Genomic DNA, 11593 nt, shown 5'->3' on the forward strand with positions numbered 1-11593 from the left:
CACATGCCCCACAGCAAATACATGTGCGCGCACACACACACACACACACACACACACGTGTGCACACACACACCAAGTTATACTGAGAAGGAAAAAAATAGATTACAGACAAAAGTCCAGAGACATGTGCTCTCATTACATGTTCTAGTTTTACCAAGTAATAAAAAAAATTCATTCAACAAGTATTTATGGTTATCTTATATACACATGTACCATGCTTTTATTTTTATATATTTATATATACATATATAAATAAAATGAGCAGGAGTTGACAAACTTTGTCTTTAAAGTGTCTCCAATAGAATTTTTGGCTTTATGGACCACATGGTCTATATGACAATTATTCAGTCCTCCCACTATAATGCAAAAGCAGTCATAGAAAGTAAAAGAATAAGCAGGCCTGTGTTCCAATAAAACTGAATTTACAGAAAAACAGGTGCCACCTCTAATTTGGACTGCAGGTCATGGTTTGCTCATCTACTATGGAAGATAGAAAAATAAGTCAGACATGAGTCCTGCCCTCAGAGAGTGCACAACATGATGGAAGACACTGGATATTATCAAGAATCATCGATAGTAGGCAACTACTGAGTGTCGACAGAAAACATTAGGAGAGTTAAGAGAAGAGGTTAATTTCCTAGCTGAGGGAACTCACCATCTGGTAGAGGCAGCAGACACCTAGGCTTTGGAAACTAATGTAAATGTAGGCAGAACAGAAGAGCATCGCTGGAGGAGAAAGCACACAACTGGAAAGTCATGTCCAGAACTTCCCCCATGAGAAAATTCTACCACATCTCCTTACATTATTCATAACAAACGGATATGAACTGATAATTCAGATAATTCAGTTCATATCCGTTTGTTATGAATAATGTAAAACTAAAATTATTGCCAAAACAAAAGTGTAAAGTCTTTCTAATGGAATTTTTTAAAAGGAAAAGACACTTAAGAGTCTGACTTGCCACAAGAAGTGTTATATCCACTCAGCATGGTTAAGAGCTAAAACAGGGGCCAGCAGGTAGCACGGTGATTAAGATGCTAGAATCTCATGTGGCCGACTGCAGTTTGAGTCTCAGACCTGGTGGCTTGCTTTCTTGCCTTCCCTCTCTCTCTCTGGTCAAATTAAAATCAAACAAATAATTATTTTTTAAAGGCTAGAATAATTCTTATAAATTAAATACCAGATTATTACAGATTTGCATGTATGCATTATCGATTTTCAAAACACAGTTCGCTATAATTCTACCAAGTATATGAAAGCATCTTGGGCAGAATTTGGGGTAATTCAATCGCTGCACACCCATACACCTTTCATCTAGGTTTATCACCTCTACTAATCTTATCATTTTTTCTTACATTTATAAGTAGGTATCCTACTGCAAAGAAGAGCTCCCTTCTTCCTTCCTTATTTATCTGTATCAGTATGTCCTTATTTTTCTGTATCAGTACGAATTTAGGAATTTTTTGAGGTTTTTGCCATAGGGCATGTACGCTTGCCAAAGAGAGACAGAGAGAGAGACAGTGAGAGGGAAACTGAGAAATCACTCCTCGGGGGATGGTCACACTGCAAGCCTTTCTCCTCTATTCTCCTCCTGGGACTTTGAGCACACACGCACATGTGTCAGTGTAAATTTCAAGTCGCCAGGTCTGGAGCACAACCCGTGACTGGCCATGTGGGAGTCCAGCACCTTAACCACCACACCACCTGCTGGACCAAATTTTTTTTCTATTTTAGTATGCTATAATCTATTGTCTTTTGTTGTTGTTTAACTTGCCTGAGGGTACATGTCTAAGACAGAGAGACAAATAGAGAGAGGGAGAAAGTAGCCCTCAATAGGCCTGTTCACACTGCAATCCCCTCTCCTCCGCTTCTCTGTCCTGTCGGGATAAGAATGCACACGCACACCTGGCAAGCTTTCCAAGCCCCTGGGGCCAGGATTCAAACCGCAGGGTACATCACAAGGGATCGTTTCTTCAACCACTAGGCCACAGGGCCAGTCCTGTCATTATCTTTTTTTATACCGAAATTGTTCCAGATTTAGCCAGTGGAAATCCCTTCCAGCCCCATCCTGTGTCCTTTATCAATTCTCCATCCATCTTCGAGCAATCTTGTTTTCTGGTACGAGACCGAACCGTTCAATCACAAGCCACCTTGGACTGCTAGGAACGAACGATCCATACACCGAATCACCCATACACTGAAGCTTCTATGAATAAACAGAGGGATGAACAACCACAAACGCATCCTACCTAGACCAAGTCCTCGTGTTTTCTCAACCGAAAATCTATCGAATACAATGAAAAGTAAGATAGAGAATTTAATACAGTTAGGGTACTTTTCCAATCTCTGAAGAATGAAAATAGAAGTAAATAAAACAGAAACCTGAGACACACCTACCTAGGCGAGGTCTCGGTCGGAAGACCATTTCCAACCCTCTCACTTCCAGTGCGCAGTTGTCCTGCAGCAAGGAGCCCCAGGGCACCGACAGAGAGATGGACTGAATGAACCCTTCCGTGACTTCTAAAGGCGCATCTGCTGACTCCAGGATTTCATTGAGACACTAGGAAAAAAAATAAGTTCATTTTAAAATTGCACAAACTAGAGACCAGCAGGTAGCATGGTGGTTAAGGACGCTGGACTCCCAAATGGCTGACCATGGTTCAAGTCCTGGACCTGGCAGCTTGCCTTCTCACTTTCTCTCATGCGTATGTCAAATTTAAATAAATAAATAAAGTTAAATAAAATCTTTTTTAAAAATCGCACAAACTAGAACACAAAACTGTTTATGCAAGATGTCTAATATGTCCACACACGTGTCAGACACTGGGGGTCAAGAAAGCAGAGACCGACGGGAACCAGCAGTTAGCGTAATGGCTATGTCGCTGGACTCCCACGTAGTCGATCGCGGTTCGCATCCCGGACCCGGTGGCTTAAATCTCACGCCGGGCGCGTGTGCGTGCGTGCCCAAGATCCCGAGAGGAGAATGGAGAAGGGATTGCAGCGTGACCATCCCCCCTGGGGAGTGATTTCTCGCTTTCTGTCTCTATGTCTCTCTCTGTCTGTCTGGCGAGCACACGCGCCCTATAGTGAAAACCTCTCAAAAAAAAAAAAAAGAAAGCAGAGACCGAGAGAAAGGACTGCTGAACTGAACTCACGGGACAGTACGTTAGAGCATGAGGAGTTCATGACGAGGAGACACATCGTGCTAGTAAGAACACGATAGAATCTAGCCTGGAGGTTCATGGCAGGCCACATGAGGAAGGGCTGAGACTAGAAGGCAGAGGAGTTAACCAGGCAAAGTGCTCCTCGCAGAGGCAACAGCACAGGGCAGAATTCAGAGCGCAGAAGTCAGAGGAGGGCAAGCACACGGTGTATCTGAAACAGAGGAATACGATCATGTGCCGCATGATGCTCCTCCAGGCAGTGCTGGACTTCACGGATGGTGAGGATTCCATGATCTCATCCCATGTAACCTAGATGTGGAGTAGGCTAAACCCCAGGACTGTGTAAGTACAAGAGGACTTCTAAAAGTTCATGGAGAAATGCAATTAAAGTTTACGTTAAAAACAAAAAAGAACTTTAAAATCTATGCACAGGTTTTTCATAAGATGCATCATCTATGAACTTTTTGAAGACCCCCCCTCGTACACTGTATGGTATATGCATGACAACAAAACCACCTAATGATGCATTCCCAGGTCAGCCTTAAAAATACCTTGCAATGCTCATTTGAGTGTGCAATGTATCTCAAAGGCAACATAAGCCACTGAAGGGCTTTAAGCAAGGCCACTACGGTGAGATAGGAGCTTTTAATTGGTCCCTCTCACCTCCAGATAGACCATGAACCGGAGAAAAGCAAACCCAGGAAGGAAGATTCTTATGAGTAACAGAAGCTAGAGAAACCACTTGGCAAGAAGAGCAACAGAGGGCAGTTAAAAGTGGATAGAGTTTTGTAATATGCTTAATAAGTAGAAGACTTCATTGGCATCTTGGGAGGTAAAGAAAAGGAATTAAGAATGACACCCATAAATGGAGCCAGCAGGTGGCATGGTGATTTAGGCATTAGGTCCCAGATGGCCAACTCCACAATTTGAGTACTGGACCTAACAGCTTGAAAAGCACACCAGGGGTGGGTGTGTGTGTGTGTGTGTGTGTGTGAGTGTCCGTGCACATGTGCACCCTCATGCCCAAAATCCCAGTGAAAAGGAACTGTGGTGTGGCCATCCCCCAAAGAAGTGATTTACCACTCTCACTCTCTGCCTTTCTCTCTCCAATGAACCCATGTACCCTCAGACAAAAATGTAAAAAAAAAAAAAAAAAAAAAGAAAAGAAAAGAAAACAATGATGCCCACAGGCAAGCAGGTGGCATAGAGATTAAGGCAGCTGAATCCCACATGGCCGACTGCGTGGTTGGAGTCTTCCACCCAGTGGCTTGAAAAACATGCTTGACATGTGTACACCCAAAACCCCAAGAGAACAGAGGAAAAGGGGCGGTGGCATGGCTATCCTCTTTGGGAGGTGATTTCTCACTCCTTTCCTCTGCAAACCCCTGTCTCTCTCCAGCAAGTGCGATCACCTTAAAGCAAACTTAAATAAATAAATAAAGACACCCCTCATCTGGTTTGGGCAATTGCTTAGATACGGTGCCATTCACTTAGAGATAAACCTAGAGAAGCAGGCTAGGGGGTATATAGGAGTTCAGTTTCAAAGTGTGTATGTGAAGGGATATCTAGGTAGAGTGTCTAGGAGGAAACTGGGTATTCTGGTCCAGAGCTCTGGGAGCCATCAAGGTTAGAAATACAGGTAGGCATTCTAACTACAGAGGACAACTGAAGCCATGGAGGTCAGAAGAGGCCTTTGGGAACTTACATAAAGTGAAATGTTAGGAAGCCAAAGACAGACCCTTAAGAAATACCAGCATTACAGAAGCAGGTTAAGAAAGAGGAGCCTGCAAAGGAAAGTATAGAAAAAAGCACACAGAAAAGGTAGAAAGAAAAACCAAGAGAACTCATGTCCCAGATAATCACAGAAAGACAACGTGAATGAGTGGTCACATGCAGAAAAGTTAACAAAAAGTCAAAGATGTTTTAATGTCCACTAAATCCAGTGATGTTTAAACATCAGTGATTCCATTGAGCAATTTCAGTGGAGTGGTGAGACAAACCAGACTACAACAGAAAGAAGATAGATTGAATGTAGTTACCAAAATGATTAAATGCAATTTTTTTTTTACAGGCAACGTACTTTTTAAAGTAATATAACAAATATTTTTTTTCAATGCCAGCTTACATGTAAGATACTCCTGAATGCTGTGCCATTGGTAATGCTATAATTCTCTGTCTACACCCTAACACTGAACAGTGACATTTGGTTCAGTTCATGTTTTACCACTGGAGACTGGTACTTTCAAAACTACTTTCTTAGGGCTAGTTCCCTGGTCTAATGGTTAAGGGATCCCACATGGCTGACCTCAGTTCAAATCTTGGCCCCAGGAACTTGAAAAACATGCTGGGCATGTGCGCATGCATGCCCAAAATCCTAAGAGGATAGAGAAACGGAAGAGAAGTTGCAATGTGACCATGCCCTGGAGGGGGGGGGGGGCTTCTCTATCTCTTTTTTTCTCTCCTCTGGCAATTTAAAACAAAAGGCATTCTTAGAGCCGAGGTTTCCTGATCCTAAAGACTTTCCAAGGAGTACGTGGGCATGGATGCTGTAAAGGTATAAACCTTCAGATCCTCAACCTCCAAATATGTTCGTTCGTTTCTAAAACTATGACAAGGATGTACAGCGGCGGCGTCAAGTCAGGTCCTGTCCCAGAGTCCCTTGTACAGCCTTCCTTCTCCCCCTATCTTTCCCTCTTCCTGAATCGTCCCTTAAATACTGTCTGAGGTATAAAAACCTCCAGTCAGGACTAACAGTATATTTTCTGGTCTTTCCCTGTCTTATACATTTCCGGGGAAAATGACATTTGGAGAAATTCAAAGAACTAAGTAATACTGCCACTGCAAAAATTCATTAAGTTTCTTGGGGGCCAGCAGGTGGCGAGGTGGTTAAGGATACTGGACTCCCACATGGCCGACCACAGTTTAAGTCCCGGGCAATTTGCTTTCTCCCTTTTGCTTGCTCGCTCGCGCTCGCTCGCGCTCTCTCTCTCTTTCTCTCTCTCTCTCTCTATATATATATATACACACATATATATATATAGTTAAATAAAATAACTCTTTGAAAAAAAATCCATTAAGTCTCAGCTGCCTATCTATGACACTAGAATTTCTCACAATTACATCTTTACTTTTTTAATTTCCGAATAAAATTTATGGCCAAGTCTGACTAAGTTCTAGCTGTATATCCAGGTAGACTTATCTATGGATGTATGAACTAACTATGGAGAACGAGAAAACAATCCACCCACATAATACGAATTTATTTCCGGGCCAGCCACTGGGCCAGCCACTGGTAGTTAAGGCAAATGGATATGGCCAACTGCAGTTGAAGTCTCGGACCAGCAGCTTGAAAACACATCAGGAATGTGTGCGCCATTGCCAAAGCCTGAGAGCAGAATGAAGAGAAGGGCTGGCGTGACCATCCCCCCAGGGGTTGAATTCTCACTTTCCCTCTCTCAGTCTCTCTGGTGAACACATGTGCTCTATAGCAACTAAAAAAATAATAACGTTTTCATGTTTAATGATCAAAATGTATATTTAAATTGTTTTAATCAGCTGCACAATTTCAATAACTATAACAACATAATCCAGAGGAAAAATTTTAACTCTTAAAGTTATCATCCGAAGGAGCTGCAGATGGTACGTCCTAGAGCAACCACCAAGAAAATAAATTGAGGGACCAGCAGATGGAGAAATGGTTATGTCACTGGACTCCCACATAGTGGGCCACAGTTTAAGTCCCACACCTGGCAACTTAAACCTCACACTGGACATCTGTGTTTATGTGCCCAAAATCCCAGTAGGAGAAAGGAGGAGAAGGGATTGTGGCATGGCCATCCCCTGGGGGGTGATTTCTCACTCTCTGTTCAAGGGGCGGATGCACCCTATAGCAAAAATCTCTCTAAAAAAAAAAAAAAAAGAAAGAAAGAAAGAAAGAAAGAAAATTAAAATGAAGAAAATTAGTGAAGAAATCACTGACTAAATTGAAATTCTATACTAACAAATATTTACTTAATGCAAAATAAATTCTAGTGGTGGAACCAGCAGGTGGCATGGTAGTTAAGAGCACTGGACTCCCACATGGCCAACCACGGTTTCAATGCCCGACCTGGCAGCTTGCTTTCTCTTGCTCAATCTCACTCTACTTCTCTGGTCAAATTAAAATAAATAAATAAATAAATAAATAAATAAATAAATAAAATGTTTTTTTAAGATAAATAAAATCTACATTCAATCCCTAAAAAAAAATGTTTCAGGGAAAAAAATTGAAATGAATTAAAGATAGAAGGTACCAAAAACAAATCAGCTATAACATTCTATCTAGATGAATAATTTAAAATGTTAAAATTATTATCTCTTTTAGTACTTAAAACAATCACTATTCTACCCTGATAAAGACTGACATTTTGTGGGACCAGCAGTTAGCAAAATGGCTATGTCGCTGGACTCCCACGTAATAGACCGCGCTTCGCGTCCAGGACCCAGTGGCTTAAAACTCACGCCGAGCGCGTGTGTGTGCATGCCCAAGATCCCGAGAGGAGAACAGAGGAGAAGGGATTGCTGCGTGGCCATCCCCCCTGGGGTGTGATTTCTTACTTTCTATCTCTCTGTCTCTCTCTGTCTGTCTGGTGAGCGCACACGCCCTACGGCAAAAACCTCTCAAAACAAAACAAAACAAAAAAAAGACTGACATTTTGGACCAGCAGTTAGCATAATAGCTATGTCGCTGGACTCCCATGTCGTCAATCACAGTTCAAGTCCCAGACCCAGTGGCTTAAACCTCATGCCAGGTGTGTGTACGTGCGTGCCCAAGATCCCGAGAGAAGGGATTGTGGCATAGTCATCCCCCCTGGGGGGCAATTTCTCGTTTTCTGTCTGTCTTTCTGGAAAGTGCACACACCCTATAGCAAAAACCTCTCGAAAAAAAGACTGACATTTTTCATTAAAAAAAGATAAATAAAACCTAATAGTAACATAAAAAATTTTAATGTGATAAATTTCAATTTAAATGTGTGGCTCTTTTGGTATAAATATATAAACTACAATGAAATTTTACAGAAGTCACAGAAGTCTTTACATATGAGTTCATTGAAAAATAAATTTCCAACTATTAATGAAAAGCTGATTCAAGTATTTTTAAATGGATATACTAGAGGATATTTAGATCCTACTATGTGAAAAAAGCTGTATTATCATGGCAATATTTGTAACCATGATAAAAGTTACCTTCTACAACTATTTTAACTTATTATGAAAATTTTTTTTCTACATTTCAATTTAAAAATATATAAGAGGGTCTCATACTAATTCATACGTGTGTCAGTGCATTAAATTCTCACAGTATGTTCTGAATCAGGTATTTTTACACCAATCTCACAGATATAGCAGGATGGCATGATGGTTACGTTGCTGGATTCCCATAGAGTCGACCACAGTTCAAGTTCCAGACCTGGTAGCTTGAAACTCACACTGGGCATGTGTGCATCCGTGCCCACAGACCCAAGAGAAGAATGGAGGAGAAGGGAGAGCGGTTTGGCCAACCCCCAGGGTATGATTTCTTGCTTTCTGTCTCCCTTCATCTCCAGCAAGTACAAACACTATATAGCAAAAAAACTCTCCCAAAAAGAAAGAAGGAAAGAAAGAAAGGTAGATAGATAGATATAGCAACTGAAGACCAGGAAAATTATGTAACTTACAAAAAATCTTCCATTAATCACTGTGGAAACAAAACTAAAGAGAGATTTTCACAGTGGAAGATCTTGCAGGCACTTAATAGATGATCGTTATCTTCAAAAGCAAACTGAACCCCCTACCTTGACTCCATGTCTCTCTAGGCATCAACCCCATTTCTTTTTTTAGCCAAGGTAGCTATTTGCTCAAGCCACAATCTACAGCCTGCCTTCTAACCCTCAGCTCCTGAAGTTGACTCACTCTCCTTTCATTCATGATGGAGCACGTACACGTGAGAGAGAGCCCTGCTGAGGGGTCTGGTCACGCTGCAATGCTCCTTCCTCCAATTCTCCCATCAGAATCCTGGGCATGCGCACACTTCCTGCAAGTTGCCGCCGGGGCCAGGGTGGACTCAGTCACCCATGTGGGTGGGATCCAGCTTCCTCTGCACAGAAATTAACCAGAGCACTAAAGCCAGCCCTGAAACTGCTCTTACCACCAAAAACCTGACAAAAGCCATGAACGACATTGAGTCCTTATCTTTCTGGAGTTATCATCTCTACCATGGCTCCTAGGGCCATTTCCCTTTTTGAAATTCTAACTTTCTTTGGCTTCCGTAACACTTAACTAGTCAGTCTTTTTCCAGTTCTTTACCACCTAAAATGTTACAATCAATTTAAGTTTCATCTTCAGTCTTTTTGTTTCAAAGGCTCATCTACACACTACCCTAACAGTTCTCTTCCCACTGTTTTAGTGACCACTGATATTCTGACAACTCCCAAATCTTTCTCAACTCCAAGCCTCCTACAGTTCCCCCTGCCTTCCGGGCATCTCTTTGTTATGAGGGCATTCCAAAAGTCCTCAACAATCACTATGGTGGGCCAACTAGGTCACCGGTGTGGTTCTTGGGGTGTCTGGATCCCACATGACCAATTGCACAATTCGAGTCCTGAACCCAGTGATTTGAAAAACACACCAGGCACCTGAGCAAGTATTCCCAAAATCCCAAGAGGAGAGCAGAAGAGACTGCAGTGTGACCAGTCACCCTCGGGGGTTCTCCCTCTCTCTCTCTGGCAAGCACATGTGCCTTATAGCAAATTTTAAAAACAAATCATTATAGTAAAATTCATTCATCCTCTAATCTCAATCTCTTCTTCCCCTTCTACTCCTCCACCCCTAGAGGGTGGACAAAACCTAATTACCTAGTCGTCCCTATTTTACCACCAACTTAGACCTCAAGTTTCAATCAAGCAAGATTCTTCTCGCAATTTCTAATTTTTTGTGTTTTTGGTTTTGCTATAGGGCATATGTGCTCTCCAGAGAGAAAGAGAGAGAGAGAAAGCTACTCTCCTCCTCTCATGCACTCTCTCTCATTTAAAAAAAAAATTAAAAATAAATCAAAATGTTTTAAAGGTTATATGCAGTAACTTAGCCTTTGTAACATGAGGATCTGTAAGTATTAGAAAACCATTCAAGAAACTGGATTTGACAGAATTCTCTTCTCAGTAAATACCAAGTTCTTTGTCCCAGTTTTTTGGCCACCTTAAATGTCAATATAATGGTTCAGAAAAGGGTTTTCTTTTTTTAAGATTTCTTTGGCATAGGCACGGTGCTCACCAGAGAGCCAGAGAGAGAGCAAATGAGAAATCATCCCCGGGGAGATGGCCAGACTACACTCTCCTCTCTGTTCTCCTCTCAGAACTTTGGGCATGCACACAAACATGTCTGGCATGTTTTTCAGGTCACTGCGTCCGGGACTCAAACCACAGAGACAGCTATATGGAATCCAGCACCTTACCTGCCATGCCACCTGCTCTCCCAGTTCAGGAAGTTTTACTAAAGCACTGCAGCCTACTATTAGGTCGTGGGAAAAGTCATGACATGTCTTTCTATGCAAAAATGTATCATGACTTTCCCAACAATCCAATGTTAAAAGATAACTGTGATAAATATTAAGAAAGTAGTTCTGTAGAGAGCCAACAGTTAAGCTACAATATGAATTCCCTAAACATAAGTATTTATTGGCCAGCAGGTGGCATGGAAGTTATTAAGGCAGCTGGATTCCCACATAGCCAACTCCATGGTTCAACTCCTGGAAGCTTGAAAATCAAGCAGCGTGTATGTGCTTGTGTGCCCGAAATCCCGAGAGGAGAATGGAGAAGAAGGGACTCTAGCGTTGCCATCCCCCTGGGGAGTGATTTCTCACTTTCCCTCCTGTCTCTCTCCCACACAAGCACACACACACTATAGCAAAAACTAAAAAAAAAAAAAAAAAAAAAGTTTTAAGTACACAATAGATGACATTAATATACAGTCTTATATGCACATGGGCAAAATCCCCTATATCCTGTCTCATAAGGTACCTTGAAATTGATTCATTCTGTGAAAACCCAAGGTCTACTACAGTGTATGAGTAGAACAGAATTCCCGACCTGCTAGGCCAAACTGGTTCCCCGTTATCCACTCAGGAACGTTTTCCTCTTTAGTCCACCACAGTAGACCCACGTGGGTCAGTATTTACTTTCTTTACTCGTGAGAGAGCACTGCGTGTGCACTAAGACAGAGAGATGCTGTGAGCGCCTTCCTCCCCTCTGACGACCCTGGCAACTGCACATGTGCCTGACATCCTTCAGGATGACTGGGTCAGGGATTCAAACCACATTAGCCACATGGGATTCAGCCTCTCTTGAGCAATTCATGACCACTGCATTACAGACCTTGTCCTCAATAACTTATACTAGAAGTGGAGCCACCTGAA

At 42.1% G+C, this 11593-nt stretch overlaps 1 protein-coding gene across 1 annotated transcript in view; it reads right to left on the reverse strand.

Annotated features, from left to right (window-relative positions):
• The window catches only part of ATG2B (autophagy related 2B), a 96098-nt gene that overhangs the window by 79180 nt on the left and 5325 nt on the right, over positions 1-11593 (reverse strand). Inside the window, exon 2 of the mRNA XM_027776378.1 lies at positions 2399-2561. Coding sequence (XP_027632179.1) covers positions 2399-2561 — 163 coding nt within the window. The remainder of the gene's footprint in view (positions 1-2398; positions 2562-11593) is intronic.

The sequence above is a fragment of the Tupaia chinensis genome, unplaced genomic scaffold (genome assembly GCF_000334495.1).
Source record: "Tupaia chinensis unplaced genomic scaffold, TupChi_1.0 Scaffold000671_1, whole genome shotgun sequence".
Classification (NCBI taxonomy): Eukaryota; Metazoa; Chordata; class Mammalia; order Scandentia; family Tupaiidae; genus Tupaia; species Tupaia belangeri.